Consider the following 17,415-nt stretch of genomic DNA (forward strand, 5'->3'; position numbering starts at 1 on the left):
AGCCTTGAGAACCGCTTGGATTCCTCAGAGTAGGAAAGGCAGGAGAGGGAAGGGATGCCCCATCTCCTGCTCTGAGATACCAGTGAAGTACATGGGCAAAACTTGTCCACTCACCCCTTTTGCAGAGGTGCCTCTTCTCTTCGGTCAAAGGTAGGAGCCAAAGGAGGGAAGAAAAGAGAAAAAGAAAAGAAGGGAAATTAAAAAAAAAATTCAGTGATGGACTGACTCACTTTCAAAGCAACAACCTGCCTGTGTGTCTCCCTTTTTCTGTCTTCCCCAGCTCTGCAGTGTGCCTGGTTGGCCAACTTTAGATCTGGTCTAAAAGGAGAAGCATGAAAGGTAACTATCTAGAAAATTGAAACTCATAGATAAACTGAGCCCCAAATCCTCATTTTAGTCACTAGCCTCAGCCTCTTTCCCTAGTCAACCCCATCAGGGCTACCAACAAACCATTAAAAGCTAGGGGTTAACACTTTTTCTCCTGTTATTTCTCCCCTCCACCCCCTTACAGGCAGAAATACTAAAAAAACAGCACCCCCACCTCCACCCCACAGAAGAAACAAGGTAGATAGACAATCTGTGATGGAAAATGGGACATTACTGCTAGGAAAAAAAAAAGCTGACATTTATGTAAATTTGTGTGTGTGTGTGTGTGTATGGTCATAGGAACCTTGTGAGGTAGGTAGTCATAGCACAGTATACAGGGTAGCAAGGCACACTCAAATGCCTTCCCCCAGTGGATATTTTACGTCTCATTTTTGTTCTAAGTAAAACTCAGTTAACTGTTTTTAATTCAACTTAGTTAAGTTCTTTCTTTAGTTTGTTTAATGAATAAAAATGTTTTATGATTGACTATTCAATAAATATTCACCTTTTAAAAAACAAAAATAAATAAAATTCCCTGGGTGCATATTCTAATTAACTATGCCTTACACACGTAGATGGGTAGTACAAACCCTATCAATCCCATTTTAAAGATTAAGGAACTCGAAGTTTAAATGCCTTGCCCAAGGTCACAAAGCTGATCCATAGCAAAGTCTCTGGAATCCAAACCCAATATCCTTTCCACTCTGCCATAGTTCCTTCTCCATAAGACAATGTAGCCTATTCTCTCCTTCACTTCTATCTTTCTCTTTCTACTCCCAACACTGCACTGTCATTTGCAGGAAAAAAAAATCATAGTCTGTCTTGCCTTCCTTAATATAAATTATGGACATTAAATACCAATGGCTTCTTTTTTCTATTCCTGTTTGATTAGAATAGATTTTACAATTCTGGTCTTCCTTCACTCTCAATTCCTTCAACCAATAACTATGCTGAACAACCCCCCAAATACTCATTTTCTTTTTTTTCTTTAAATTTATATTGGTATCTCTCAAATTTACACCAACTTTATTTTCCAACACAAGTCACCCTCATGCAGAAAAACCATCTTACAAAGAATAAAAAAGAAAAAGAAGTCAGTTAAGCAAAACTAACCAATACATCGAACATGCCCAAAAGCATGTGTAGTGCTTTATAGGAATGTCAGGGATGGCCCAATGACCTTCGTATATCCACAGTCCACCACCTCTGCAAAGAAGAGAGGGAAGTGTAGCCTCTTAGCTACCATTGGACATTATGATTATATACCATTCAGTTTCAATTTTCTTGTTGCTGTTCTTTCCATTTACATGGTTGTAGTTATTATATATATATATATATACATATATATATTATTGTCCTTCATTTTGCATCAGTTCATCTGTCTTCTTATGTCTCCTTCATGTTGATTTTTTCCCATGGTATAGTAATATGCCATTATGTTCACTTGCTATAGTTTGTTTAGCCATCCCCCAGTAAATGGACATCTCCTTTTTCCAGTTTTTTTTTTCTAAAAAAGTGCTGCTATGAATATTTTGGTATATATTAGACTTTTCTATCTTTTACATCCTTGGAGTATATGCCTAGCAGTGAAATCATTTGGTCAAAGGGCATAAACATTGCCGTCACTTTTGTCCTATAACTCCAAATTGCTTTCTAAAATGGTTGAATCTGTTCACAGCTCCCATCTTTGCACAACCCCTCCAATAACAAGTATTTATTATGTAAGATATAATAGCTGACTATTTACCTCTTTTGTCATTTTCACCAGTTTTCTGGATAGAGTTGTTTTGATTTGCATTTTTCTCATTAGTAGTGACCTGGAGCAACTTTTCATGTGGCTATTAATAGTTTGCAATCCTTCTTTTGAGAAATATTTATTTATATCCTTTGAACACATCCATTGGGGAATGGTTTTTGGTCACCTATTTGGGAAGTCGGAATCTTAGCAGATATTCCCTTTCATTATTAGTTGCATTAACTTTGATAGTGCAGGGGTTCTTCCATTTCATGCAATTGATATTCTATTTTATCTTTTGTGAGCATGTTTGTGCCTTAGCAAACCACTTATTCTTGAAGAGATGATTTTGGGTTAATCTTGAGGAAGATCTCAAAGTCCCACTTAGGATAAAAGCTTTCACAAATGGTATTTTCAGCATGTGTTTACACATGATTGTCTCATCTCCATCTCTTTCCTTCTAAATAATGAGTCATATGTGTATAGAACCTACAATTACAATGTCTTTTCTTCCATGATCACATTTCAATTCAGCAGAACAAATATTATTTAAATGTCTGCTCTGTGCTAGGCACTGTGCTAGATGCTAGGGATACCAAACTAAAAATGAAATGGTTTTGGTCCTCAAGGGGCTTGTATTCTACTGGAGAGATACAATGGGTAAGTAAAGGAGAGATAACCAAATAAGTAAATTCAAAGTAATTTCAGGGCAGAAAGAAGCAGTTGACTTGGCGTTTTCTTAGCCAAGATATTAAAGTGGTTTGCCATTTCCTTCTCTAGCTCATTTTACAGATGAGGAAACTGAGGCAAACAGTGAAGTGACTTGCCCAGGGTCACATAGGTAGCGTCTGAGGCCAGATTTGAACTCAGGTCTCCTTAACTCCAGTCCCAGCACTCTACCCACTGCACCATGTTGCTGCCCCTGAAAAAACAGTAAGTGTAAATGACAGCAAATTCTTTATATAGAAAGGTATCTAAACTGAGAATTGAAGGAAGCAGGGTATTACCTATGCAAAAGCACAGAGATAGGAGGTGGTACGATGAGTTCCTAGAATATTTATTCAGCCAGCTTGACTAAAACAAATAATGTATAAAGGGGAATGATAAGGAACATCTGGAAAGATGCGTGGGAATCAGATTGGGAAGGACCAAGCAGTTTGTATTCATCCTAGAAGCAATAGGGAGCCACTAAAAGATTTTGTATAAGGGAGTGACATGTTGAGAACTAACTTTTCAAAATATTAATTTGGTAATTGTGTGCAGGATGAATTCATCATGAAATGAACTGGAAATAGAACAATGAGGAGGCTATTACAATAGTCAAGATAATGTGCCTGTTGAATGGAGAGAAGGGGATGGATGGGAGAGGTAGAATACTGCTCAAATCACAAAAACTTGGCACCTATTAGGATATAGAAGAACATTGAGACAGTGTGTGAAAGAGTCAAGTACAACTCCAAGGTTGCAAACTTGAGTAGTGGAAGGATGGTGATGCCTTCATCAGAACTAGAGACTTTGAGAGAAGGGATGGTTTGAAAGGGAATATAATGAGTTCAATTTTGGCCATTTTGAGACACCAGCAGGCAGCTGAAAATGAAAGCCGGGTTCAAAAGACAAATAAGGACGAGATCTATATATCTGGGAATTATCTGCATAAAAAAGATAATTGAATCCAGAGGAAATGATCAAATCACCAAGAGACAGAGTGTAGAAAGAGTAGAATTCAGGACAGAAGGTTGGGGAAGAGGGGAAGATACAATACTGAGTGAGACACAGAACAAGGAGGCTAAGAAAGAGCAGTCAGCATGTAGGAGACCCAAAACAGAATGGTATCACAGAAACTAAAGGAGGAAAAAATATCTAAGAAGAGCAAGTGGCTTTAACAGAAATAGCAGAGTCCAAGGAGAATGAGGAGAGAGGAAAAGCCATTGGGTTTAGCAGCCGGTATGTTTTTGGTAACCTTGGAGAGAGAAATGTCATTGGAATAGATTGCAAGGGTGGAGAAATGAGTGGGAGGTGAGAAAATGGAAGTACCATGGATACCACTCTCTGGGAGTTTGGCTGTGAAATGGAAAAGAGAAAAGTGTGAAGACATTCAGGATGAAATACAGTTTGTCAACAACAGAGTGCACATTCCAGATTCAATGAAATGGAAGGGCTCAGGAGGCTATTAACTGTGATAGATGGAAAGGGTTGAGAATACAAGGAAAGACAGGAGGGGGGAAGATTGTCACCTCAGTAGATGTCAACTCTGAATCACAGATAAAAAGTCATTCACAGTTCCATAAATCTGAGACCAGAGAGCTTCTGCCTTTTTGCAGAAGGCATGCATACATACTTATGTAGAAATTTTTGAAAGACAGAGACAAAAAAAAAAACCAGGAAAAATGTATGTGACCAAGTGCCAGTGTTACTTGAGAATCCCTAGCTGAGAGAGTTGTTACACGACCTCTTCTCTATCCTTGACACACCATGACTGTCCAGTTCTGGATGATGACAGAGTCAATGATTTCGGGTGCAACTCCAGAATGCCTCAGGTCTCTAGCGTCTGTGGAGGCTGTGAGTCTGTCCAGGATTTCAACTGGGAATGATCACAAGAGCCTTCATCTTGATAGCACTTTAAGGTCAATAAACCACTTTACATACACCAATCATTTCATCTGATCTTCCCCGAAACCCAGCAAGAACAGTATTGTTTTCATTTTATAGATGTGGAAACTGAGGCTCAGAGGGGTCAAATAACTTGTGTTGAGTCACCCAGCTAGTGTCTGAGATAGGATTCAAACTAAGGTTCTTCTTACTCCAAGTCTATCATGTTATCTACTATGCCATGCTGCGTCTAGAAGCATCTCACCTACCTCATAATGGGGACAAATTTTCCTGTGCTAAGTGAAGTTTCTGTGGTAATGGAAGACTTGTTACCACAAAGTTTCTAGCTTTCCTAGTTTTATGGGATTAAGAAAATGTTGCAGAACTGGGACTAGGCTAGACTCATGTATCATTACGGCAATAAATACAACATCTATGATGTTTGTGATTATGCCTGTATAATTCGGAATCGCAAAGTATAAGAGACTCTCTATATAGAAGGCAGAAGAAGTAAAACATTTGTGCAGACACCAGAGGATCAAATCCCAAAACCAATAACCCCAATTCAACATAGCAATTATATCCCAAAACCAATAAGTCCACTTCATCATAACAGCAAAGAACTTAAAGCACAGTATCACAGCAGGGAGCCAAGTCATCCTGTAACTTCCCCTCGCCCCAGGGCCTTCCCATAAAAACTAAGGAATCTTAACTGTTTGCCTGCCTGCATCCTCTCCCCTTATAGTTCTCAGAGGCCTTGCAATCTTCTGGATTCTCCAGTCTGTGGATTCTCCATTCTCCAATCTCTTGATTCTGTAGATTCTCAGTTCTCTGGTCTTTGCAGCTCTCTGAGTTCTTTTGTTTGCTAGTCTCTGAGCTCTCTGCAGATTCTGAGTTCTATGGTTACCTTCTGGGTATTTATACTCTTTTTAGGGCCCGAGGGCATCGTGCTCAGTCAGCAAAAGGGTAGGCTTGGAGCTCAGAACTTAGTAAGTAAAGAGTGTAGTACTGGAGTTTAGCATCTAGTAAGTAAAGGGTGTAGGCCTGCCTCTAATCAAGCCTCCCTTAACTGGCCCCACCTGAGGCCTATTGAATGTGCAGGAAAGATCTTTAATTACTGATTAGTATCACCACTCATAACTTTCTATCCCTGATGGTTGGGAGTTTTAAAAAAAAGTGTTTTTCTTAAATAGCATGAGAGCTGGGAGGGTTTGGACACTGGTGGATTTTCTTGATATCATAATGCTCACTACTTAAGTAAATTGCCCATTTTCTTTACTATGATGTAATGGTTAAGTGGTTTGTTAACAATAACCGGTTCAAAGAGGAAGCAGTGGTTTCTTGTGGGTAGTGGCAGAATCAATAAGAGTATCTTGAATCCAGAAGTAACAGGAAAAATGAGATAGCCCATAAACCTGAAGAATCTATTATTTGTGGGAGTTTATTTTCAGAATTTTTTCTTTTCTAAAAAAATTGTGGATTTGTTCATGTACTGATCTATATATGAGAGACACAGAGACGGAGAAAGCCTACTTGAGTGTTGGATTAGGACCCCAAAATTGTTTTGTTTGCTTTCTGTAGGTTATAAATCACAGATCTCTCTGTCTCTGTCTCTCTCTGTCTCTGTCTCTCTCTTAAATGGCAGTTACTGTTATTGTTGATCATTATTGCATTGTGTGACAAATTGTGATTGAGACTGGGCTACACTCAAATAGTTATGCTATTTTAGAAAATTGATGTACACTAGTGAGATTTTCTGGCCAAGCACTATTTATTTCAGTGGTATTTAATATTGCAATGAAATTATTAAAGGAATTTTAGAATTGTGTGGACAGGTTGGGAAATTACCCAGTACTATCTGGAGCATATAAGACAATGAAGACAAAACAGCATCGGTACTGTCAATTACCTGACACAGCAGAACTCTCCAGCATCCCTAAAGAGGTAAGGATTGAAGAGTATGTCTGTAAATTGGTTGCTAGAGCCCCTAAGGAAAATGAGACTTAGCAAGATGGTTTAAAAACATCCTAGGAAGAAAGGGATGGAACGAACATGAAGTGAGTTGAATATTAAGAGGGAAGGCAAAATCTGGCACAGTGATTCGAATGACATCAGACTCTAAGCCTGCAAGGGCAAATTCAAGGGACTTAACTGCATGAAATTAATACCCTTCTTGGAGTACTGGATGGGGCTGTCTCTGTGTTCTTCTGGAAAGGGATCATTTAAATCATCTGTAATGGGGGCTCAGAGCATACCTAGACCACCTAATGGTATCATGTATGTGAAAGATGATATATTAGGTGGTTTAGGCATGTACCAAATCCCCATTAAATTTGTGTATGTGTATGTGACTAAAGTAATAATGGCAGGGACAGGAGACTAATGGATAGACAAAACCCTCAGTGAAGCTGACAGGATTATTTCAAACACTCAGGTTAAGAGGGAAATCCAGAACTGCTAAGAAATAGATCTTACTGACCAATATGGCAGACAATTTCTCTAAAAAGTGTGAGATTTGTGCTCAACATGCTCAAAAGAAAATACTACCAACCATACTTCATACTCAAAAAGAATAAGTTCCAGGAGGTCTTTGGAGCTTCTAATATAGATATTTTTACCTCTGGAAGGAGAGAGGAAGAAAATGATCAACATCCTTGGTGGTGACCAAGATAGAGACTTGGAGAGCAAGATGCTTAGGGAAGGTGTTAGCTTTGGTAAGAACAAGAAGACTATAAATACACCTTCCCACCCCCAAAAAGATCAGCAAACTGAGGGTTTTAATGGCACTATACCGAACATGCTGGGGACCCTGAGATAGATGACTCAGTGGCATTTTTAGTATATATTTGTAATGTTACCAAGAATGGAGTGATGGCACCCAATGATGTCTGGTTAAGGGCCACCACTGCAATTTTAAATTTAACATAATTTTCCAACATTCATTTTTTATTTTATTCTCAATTTATTCTTAATCTTGGTGTAAGGCTTTGGTGGAAAGAATACAAATAAATATTGCTCTTAGCACTCCACTGATTCCCTTAACCAGTATTGGCAAAGCCCACTTGTTTATCCAAGAAGGTAGTGACCTCCTTCTCAGGCAGGTAGGACTTGAGGACTAGGAAAGACGTGGACTTCAAGGACACAGAGAAGGTCAGAGACAAAAGGTAAGTATAGAGGTATACTCTCCTTGCCAGAGCCTGCCTGTGAGAATAATCTCCCCCTCCCCCATCATTCACTAGGGATAAAGCAGCTAGGTGGTACAGTGTGGTTAGGGCATTGGTCCTGGAATCAGGAAGTTTGAGTTAAAATCCAGACATTTACTAGATGGGTGGTCCTGGGTAAGTCACTTAACTCTGCCTCAATTTCCTTTTCTCTAAAATGGGGATAATAATATTACATACCTCCCAAGGTTGTCACAAGGATCAAATGAAATCATATTTTTAAAGTGCTTTACAAACTTAAAGCTCTTTGTAAAAGCTAGCTATTATTATTATTATTATTAATCATTATTATACACTGGATATGACTCCCTGTCAGTATCAAAACACTGAAAAGAAAAGCACTGGCTTTGAAAGGTAGCAAGTCAGTAGTTCCCAGACGCACTGGACCAGAGCCTAGTAGATATCAAAGACTGAAAACACAGCTTCATTGGTTATGTGGAGAATGTTTGTTATTTTCTGCCTTGGGGATATTTTGTTGACTCCCACACTGAGGATATCTGATGCTCTGGAAGTAACTTAAACTGAACCTTTCACTTTGTTTCTGTTTGTTTTTCATTGCTGATTTTTTTAATTTAAAATAAATGTTATACATACATATGAGAATGGTATATACTGGAAGAATAGGCCTGGATAAAGAGTTACATTTACAACAAGTTGTATCTTTATAGATCTTCTTATACTCAAATTAGTAAAAATAAAAATTAGAGTAACCAACACAGAAACAACAAAGTAAAACTTGTTGAAAAAATAGTGGAAACCAGCCTCTACAAATTGGTATTCAATATAGAGACAGATCTCTTTTTGACATGACCCAAAGGAAATTAGTTAATGCTGGCCCCACAAGATCTTGTTATAAGGTTGTCTTTATATAAAAAGTATAAACCATAAGGACCGTACAAATACTTATTAAGTATTCTATATCATACTTGAACTCAACTAGTTGTAAATCATAAGATATGGAATTAGACCATACTACATTAATCATACTGGATATAGAATTAGAATCATGGTATTTGCCTGGGGCCACCTAATGAAAATTCTGTTTTTCTAAAGCAATATTTCTTAATAAAATTAAATGTCATTGTAGCCTATGAGAGAGATAATGTGTCAAATGGTTGAGTTGATTACTCAACCTAGTGCTATACCAATGAGATTCCGTGCCTAATAAATTAGAGCCTTCTGAAAATTGTTTTTGCAATAAACCTAATAAGAACATTTCTATAACAATATGGATATTTCCTCAAACACCCTAATCCCCTGGTTCCTCAGCTTGTTTGTTGTTCATTTCCAACCTCAGGTACAAAGAGATGATCATCCTCCTTGAGCTTGCCATCACTTATAAATGTAGTGTTTCCATATTTGTAAACTCTGAAAATCCCTTATTTGATCATAATATGTTGTCCTTCTGCCTCTCTCTGCCTTGTAATTACTAATCCTGTTCTTATCCTCACTATGACCTCTAATCCATCAACACTTCGGCTCTTTCCCAGGTGATCACCCCTGCGCACTATCTACATTCTCCTTTCTTCTTCTTGACCCCTTGGTGAATCAGTTCAACTCCTTGCTGTTCTCTTCTCTCAAGTCCCTTTTCCCCCTTATCCTATTGCCAATCTTGCCCTGCCAAGCCTTAGCTTTGCATTACTCTGACCATCTGCTGCCTTCACTCCTACTTACATGCCGTTGAACTAAGCTGTAGAAAGTCACAAAAGAACGGTGATTAGGACCACAACAAATTTATGTTACATAATCTCAATTGAGAAGGGAAGAGAATCCTTTAATATCTTCCTAATTGATTCACTATCTCACCCCAGTGGCTTTTTCAAATCTTTTAACCTCACCTCAAACTTCCCATAACTCCCTTTCCTTTAGTCCAGTCCAACCTAGTCACTGTGAACTATGTCTAAAAACTCCTTAATTTGAGGTATATTTATTTATTGGTTGGCAGTGTACTGGATCTAGCAGTAGCTGCAGGTATGTAGCCACGCAAAAGATCTTCTGTTATTTTTCATGGTACTACTGTTATTGATTCCATGCCAAAAAAGCAAAACACTGTATGTAGTGTTCTGTCATTTCTATTCATTGGCTTGGGTGGCAGCCTCCATTATGCTATGATCATACAACTAGAGCTCAGTAAAACATAGGAGATTGATGTAGGAAGCAAGGTTACCAATCAATGGCAGTTCAGAATCCAATTCTGATTGGGTAAATCCACAATGAGCATATCCTTTAAAATAACAAGACAATTTTGGTAACATAGAAAGAGGCAGACTTGGGTAATGAGATTTGCCCTCTCTGAGATCCACAAAGAGCTATGATGAGGCTCACAAACACTAGGGTGAGTGTGAAGCTTCCCAGAAACTGTTGCCTTTGGGAAATAGGATCAAGATAGTGGTTAGCAATACAACTTTGTGGTTAAATTCATTATTACAATATGAATTACAATACTATATTGCAAGATGAACCAAATACTTACAATGCCCTTGCAATGTCCAAGGTACATTATATAAAATAAAGAAAATTATCCCATCATCACAGAATTTATATTTTTAAAAGTGAATGAAAGCCACACATTGATCTGCTGTTATTTTTACTCTACTTGAGGACAGCAACTTAATAGAAGGACTGGAAACAAGCCACATTTCTCAAGTCCTACTTTTCAATCAATCAATAAACATTCGTTAAATATCTGTCATGTGCCAGTCCCTGTGTTAAGTGCTGGGGATACAAAAGGAGGCAAAAAACAGTCCCTGCCCTCAAGGCGCTTGAAATCTAATTCAGGCAATTCACACAGAATTGCAGAATCCCAAATTGTCAGAATTGAAGGTACCTCAGAGTCCAAATTATGCCTGAATGAGAACCTCCTCTATAACATCTCTAACGAGCCTTGGCTTGAAGACCTACAGTAACAGAACCTACTAATTCCTGAGACCAATCATTTCACTTTTAGATGGCTAATTGTAAGGAAGTAAGGAAGACAACTAATTGTAATTGTGAGGAAATTTTTTCCTTTCTATCAAGCTAAAATAGAGGAGTTCTGCAACTTCCATCATTTTTTCTAGTTCTGTTCTCTGGAGTCAAGTAGAAGAAATTTCATCCCTATTACACTTGACAGCCCCTGAAATGTGAGAATGAAATTATTGTATCCTCTGCCTAAGTCTTTTTTCCTCAGTTCTTTCAATTGACCAATAAATGAGGAACCAGAGATTCAGAGAAGCTAAAATTACATTACATAGTAACATAACTTGTGAATTTGTCAGCTGGAACTTAAAACCAGGGGCTCTGATTCCAAGTTCAGGGTTCTTTCTACAATCTCCCACTTTACCCTGACATGCTGGATTCTATTTATTTGTTTCAGTGCTGTCTTTGTTGTATACTTGCTTATTTTACTTGTTTGCATAACAATCACATCCTAAAAAGGAATAGAAGCTATTACCTCAAAACTGAGACAGAGAAAGTCAGGGAAGGGGCACTGTTAAGAATGTCACCAGAGCATTGGATTGTTGGTCTTCAGACCATGGAAAAAGGAGAAAATCCACGAAACAGAATAGTCCCTAGATTTGGCTCACTGTTATGCCAAGCCCTTGCTCAGATCAACAGTTGTCAGCTACGTCGTTTGTCATTCCATGTACCAGGATATCTCAATGGTGTGGATGAGAGACATGAGTTTTGTAGTGAGGGACAGGCTCTGGCCTGATGATCCAGGAAGCCAGAAATTCCTAACATGGAAAGTTCCAGGCACAGAAGATCCCAGAAATGGGAGGTATGGCAAGAGCACCATCTATAACATGCAGGTTACGGTCAGTTTTTCCTAAGAAGCCAATGAAACTGTTGTAAGACTTCGTTGGTCCCAGGTAGGCTCAAATGGTCAATGTAGCTTCTTGGTTGCCTATGTTAAAAAAAAAAAACCTGGGCACAATTAGTCAGGGGCTCCTCAGGCTTGACACACCCTTTTGACTGGGTGTACCACAATGGGAAATGTGGGGTGTGGAGATAGGCAGATGTGTATCTAAACCAATGCTTCGTCCTCACTGTTGTTAAGTTAGTGTCTCATTTTATTCTAATCCCAACCTGAACCATCATACTGGCCTGAGTATAGATCCGGCATAGAATATAAAGGGATGCCAGGCAGGAGAAGGGGTCATATCTAGAGCAGAGACATCCCACTATGAATGATGAAAGGGACACTTTCAAAGATGCCTTAGATGACTTAAATGAACTGCTGCATAGTGAAGTGAGCAGATCCAAGAGGAAATTTTATACAGTAATGAAGAAATAGTAAAGACAAACAACTTTAAAAGACTTAGAAACTCAAATCATCTCAATGATTCCAGAGAACTGACTAGACACCTCTTGACAAACGGGCGATAGACTCAGAGTACATAATTAGTCATGTATTGTTTTGACTTGGCCACTGAGCAAATTTGTTTTTCTTAACTATGCATATATGTTAACAATAATTTTCTTTTTCCAATGGGAGGGGAGCAGTGATAGAAAGGAGAGAAAATAGGTTTTTGTTCATTGAAAAATATAAAATATAAAAGAAAAACAAAAAAGAAATGTTAAGCCCTCAAAACCAAACACTAGCTAGACTACCATAGTTTCACCCTTCTGGCTGCTCTTCAATTTATTATTATCCTTCTTAAAATGTGTCACTCATAACTAGACACAAAATTCCAGATGTGGTCTGATCAGAGATGAACATAACAAGACAATCATTTCCTGAGTCCTAGATGCTTTCCCTCTCTTTGTTCAGTCAAGTTGCTCCCTAATGGTAGTGTTTTTGGCTGAAAGCCATATTCATTCATTGATCAATGAAACTTGCCCCGTGATCCTGACTCACCGTTAATAGCACCAGAGGCCAAGATTCATTTGTCATATAGTAACTTGGGTTTGTTTCGACCACGTCCCATACAATTTTGACCACTGAGGAGGTATTCATAAAGATATGAACAACGATAAAAAAATCTTGATCTCCATTGCCCATGATGATGCTGCCCACGTTGACCTAAAGCCACATCAGAACACTGATCCACAACAGAACAGGAAGATGAGTTTATAGATACCCTGTGTGCAACGGGAGGAGGAAGTACACCACATAGAAGAAGATTAAACGGACCTAGTGTACAACAGGTGGCGTCCCCCACCTCCTCTGAAAACTACCAAAGTGGACCCGACAAGATCATAAGTAACCAATCAGGAGGCTGCAAGCTCAATGAGGGTGCAGGGGAAAGAGAGCTGACTCTCAAATTAGATGATCTGAATTTAAATACCACCTCTGTTGCTTCCTACCTTTATGACCTTGGGCAAGTCATTTTTCCTCCCCAGGCCTCAGTTTTCACATCTGTAAAATGAAAGAGTTTGACTAGACAATCTCAGAGGTCCCTCAGAGCTCCAGAGCTATGATTTTTTTTTTTTACCCTATGTCACGAACCAATAGGCTGGCTATTTAGACAAGGATGGAATCATAGGTATAGGATTATCAATGAAGTGTATATTCCATGAACCTATACTTGCGTGGTGATAAACAATGACAAGTTTAGATACAATCTGGAAGAATATAGTATTGACCCTTGAAACCATTTTCTAACCATAGCCTCCCTGTATCACATTCCATAGAGAGAAAACAGGGTCACAAGGTAACAAAGAACCTGAGATCTTTAACTATGCATCTCAAGAAGCTTAATTATCCACATTTGCCTAGCAGAGCCCAGGGAAGCATGTTGCATAATAATATGTAGTCCTGTTCTTTTTTTTTATTTTAAACAAGAAGTTTATTTAAACAACAAGATGTTTGACTTGAAGGGAAAACCATCTAGGACCAATTTCTTTATAGTAATTTATCCCTACTGAGAGACAGAGATTGCCCTACATGTAACAGCTACGTACAAAAAAAGTTATAAAATCGTCCTTGGTTTTACAATGATAAAAGAAAAACATTGAAATTATCCAATCAAACAAGGTATGCAAGGATTTTTTTGTGGGTTTTTTTTTTTGTTGTTGTTGTTAAACAGTGAGAGCAAAATAACTTACTGGAATATAAAGATAAAAGTTGAATGAGCATGCCACTGATGGAGAAAAAGGGTATTTTCACAGAACCAGTTTGTTTTTTCCCCTCCCCATCACCATTTGATGTTGATCAAAACATACCATCGGCCATTTAGTTAAAAAAAATACGCATTATGCCTGTGCACATATGCCAGTTACTTTATGTACAATAAAGGAATGGGGGAAGGGAATCAAAGAAGAGAAAACTATACTGCAGTAGTCAGGATGTGGATGAACCAAATCTTGGTTTCTAATTGTGAATGTATTGTTTTCCTTGGGAGCACAGTTCTGGAGAAGAGTTGTAGATTCTTTTTAGTAAGCGCCTCCTGTCTGCTGCTGGAATACACCAATTGTATCTTCACCCTCCATTTGCAACTGTGCAGGTGTGTCTGTTTCATTGATTGGTTGCCCATCAAATTGGAATCTGATCTGCCTCGTTGACAAACCCTGTCGTTCACAATAGGCTTTCATTAGTTTACTAAGTGGTGTGTGCCTCTTAATGTTAAATTGCACCACTGAACCATCTTGCCCTGCCACCTTCAAATTAATGTGGTCGTTGTTTTCGGTTTTGACTCCTTCCTTCGGCTTTTCGTCGGCCATGGCGAGTCCCGCCGTCTTCTCAGCCGCAGCTTCACAAAAGAGCCACCAGGATGGTCCGCTCCAAAGGAACAGGGGGAGAAGCAGCAGCGGCAGGAGCAGGAGCAGGAGGAGGAGGAGGAGGAGAAAGATGATGGTGATGATGGTGAGGAAGAGGAGCAGAAGAAAAAGCAGTCCCGTTCTTTGAACACAGGTCCTGGAGGGCCTTTTGCAATCTCAAAGTCCCTCCTACCTTGACACATGTGCCACTCCCCCCCCCAGCCATCCTTTATCCCTTCTCCCACAAACCATTCATTCATTCAACTCATTCAGTAAATACTCATTAAGTCATGCCAAGCACTATGCTAGGTGCTTCAGAGTCAAAAATAGTAGTGAAATAGACGCTGAACCCAAGGAAGCTATGTTCTATCATGAAAAATATGTACAATTTTGTACAAAATATGTAAAGTGATTTTACATTTTAATAAATAATATCTCAAAGAAAACATTACTGCTATCTCACATTGTGCTACTCTCATCTGATACCTACATCATGAAATATATATTTATTCAGTTATTTTCAGTCATGTCCAACTCTTCATTTGGCCTTTTCTTGGCAAAGATACTGGAGTGGTTGGCCATTTCCTTCTCCAGTTCATTTTATAGATGAGCAAACTGAATCAAACATGGTTGAGACATTTTAAAAGTTCAAGAGACATAGCTTCTAGGTAATTTAATCATCTTATTAATAAGGCTAACGTATTATTAATGAAAGAGGTCAGTGGCACTCTTGAAAGCCAAAGACCCCACACGGTGGTGGGCTCACAGTTTATATGCCCTTGGAAGGGCAGATGTTCCTGAGGGTGGCTATCAATTCTGATTGGTTAACAATTAATGAGAAAATGAATATTACAATGAGAGGTGGGCTATATTACAATGAAGGTCTTGAGGTAAGTGACACTGAGCACCCAAATCTTGGTCAAAGAGACTTATCAGTTTCTATATCATCTGTCTAACAGAAAGGAGAGTCTACATTTTCCCAGAGCCCTCTAAGTGAACACAATGAGCAGGAATCCACCCATTCACCTAAACTTAGAATTTCTTTTACTGTCTTTGATTAGATCTTAGCCTAGGTAAGTCTTTGCCCAAGATTTCCTACACTAGTTGATTTCTGGATGAGGAAGTAGAAAAGAAGAAAAATGTTGGTACCGATTCAATAGTTAGTTATTAACACAAAAGAGAAATAATTATTTTTCTCAGGGTTAAATGACTTGCCAAGGGTCACACAGCTAGTAAGTGTCTGAGGCCATATTTGAACTCAGGAAGATGAGTCTTCCTGACTACAGCCCAGCACTCTATCCACTGCACCATCCAGCTGCCCAATCATGAAATATAATCCCTGACTTTCTCATAGTAGATAATAATTATTTTTATCCCTTGTTATTCTTCTTGCACAGGTGAATTACCCTATACTTTCTTCAGGGAAGAAGATAGATGGAGCAAATGTGTACACTTCTTTGGTCACTGAGACCTTTGTGAAGACATTCAGATCTTCAGGTTATAAAGTTCCTCAGTCACCAGTTTCTATAATAGCCCTCTGGTTAAGGTAGAACATTTCCCAGTCTTTCCAACTGATACTGGCCATTTACACAAGAGCAGATATACCTGTCGACCTAAAGCTTCTCTTCGATAATTCTCTTGAGCTTTAAGGCAAGCCTCCATGAAAACCAACATAAAAAAATTCAACAAGAGGGAATAGCTCAGGTTTGCTTTAAGCTTTGCAAGGTGCCTTCTTTACAACAGTTTTGTGGTGCAGAGAGTACAAGAATTATTGTCCTCATTTTACAAATGAGAAAACTAAGGTTTTGAAAGGTCATTAAATGACATGCCCATGGTCACAGGGAGAGTACAATATGGTGCAGCATTCAAATCCAAGGATCGTGGCTCAAATCTCAGACCTTTTCTGGGTCACTGTGCCACCTTTTTGAAAGCTTGCTGTGATAATGGCTCATGCTTATGTAGTGTATTATGGTTTATAAATTGTTCACCTTATAATAGCCCTGTGAGGTAACTAGTACAAGTATAATTTGACTTTTAAGTACTCAAACATACCTGTGATGTCATCTATTCCAGAGTGTCTCCAATGATGCTGATCTTAATCCACCCATAATGTCCATCTTGTGGGACTCATTTCTATGTTCTCTCATAAGTTGACCCTATAGGATCCACTTGTTACGGTAATTAGAGTGTGACTTTTTTTTTTATCTTTTAGAATGCCAAGGTAATCAAGTACCTTTGATGAGTCTTGCCTTTCAAATGTAATGGCAAGCAGAATGGAATTTTTGTTGTATTTTGTTTCTTTGATTGAATCAAGAGCCTTTGACCTGCTTAAGAAACAAGAAAGCCTAGTTCACATAGGTTTGAGTGGCATGGTTGTGATGCCCTCTGACCCTGAGAAGGATATATAAGATCTGAGGTTAGCGTTTTGTTTTGGGGCTCTCACTCAATGGAAGAGTGTCATGTGATTTGACCAGAAGAGACTCTGGGTAGCCATCATGGAGAACCCCCAGCTTTGAAAACCCAGGTGTTGGTGCCTCTCTCTCTTGTAACTATGTAAGTCCTTGGTCAGACAGACAAAGGCCTGTCTGTTGATCTCTCTGTGTTATTTGCTCTGTTTATATAATATATGCTTGTAATTCCTATTTACATTTGCTATGAAGTTCAGGGTGCTGACTTTTTCCCCTGAACTAAGTGAATGATATATGTGTGTTTAATTAAACTGAGATTGTTAACCCCTTAAAGTTGCTTTCCTCAGAAAAGCAGATCAAAGGACCTGTGCTAGCAGCCCTCCTGTGTGCTAATGTTATTAGCCTTACATAGCCA

General features: G+C 38.7%; 1 protein-coding gene across 1 annotated transcript; it reads right to left on the bottom strand.

Annotated features, from left to right (window-relative positions):
• Positions 1-14,235: 14,235 nt before the first annotated feature.
• On the bottom strand, positions 14,236-14,556 carry LOC118858103 (small ubiquitin-related modifier 2-like). The gene is made up of 2 exons (XM_036768555.1): positions 14,403-14,556; positions 14,236-14,345 (listed from the first exon to the last, which is right to left on the bottom strand). The coding sequence occupies exons 1-2, from the start codon at positions 14,554-14,556 to the stop codon at positions 14,269-14,271; spliced, it is 231 nt and encodes a 76-aa protein (XP_036624450.1). The 3' UTR covers positions 14,236-14,268.
• Positions 14,557-17,415: the final 2,859 nt, after the last annotated feature.

This window comes from Trichosurus vulpecula, chromosome 7 (assembly GCF_011100635.1).
Source record: "Trichosurus vulpecula isolate mTriVul1 chromosome 7, mTriVul1.pri, whole genome shotgun sequence".
NCBI classification, from domain to species: Eukaryota; Metazoa; Chordata; class Mammalia; order Diprotodontia; family Phalangeridae; genus Trichosurus; species Trichosurus vulpecula.

Excerpts from the sequence above, each read along its gene's own strand:
- LOC118858103 (XM_036768555.1), bottom strand. The coding sequence starts at position 14,556 with ATGGCCGACGAAAAGCCGAAGGAAGGAGTCAAAACCGAAAACAACGAC. Across the intron at positions 14,346-14,402 it reads AGCCTATTGTGAACGACAGG|ACACACCTGCACAGTTGCAA; the intron begins GTTTGTCAACGA and ends TCAATGAAACAG.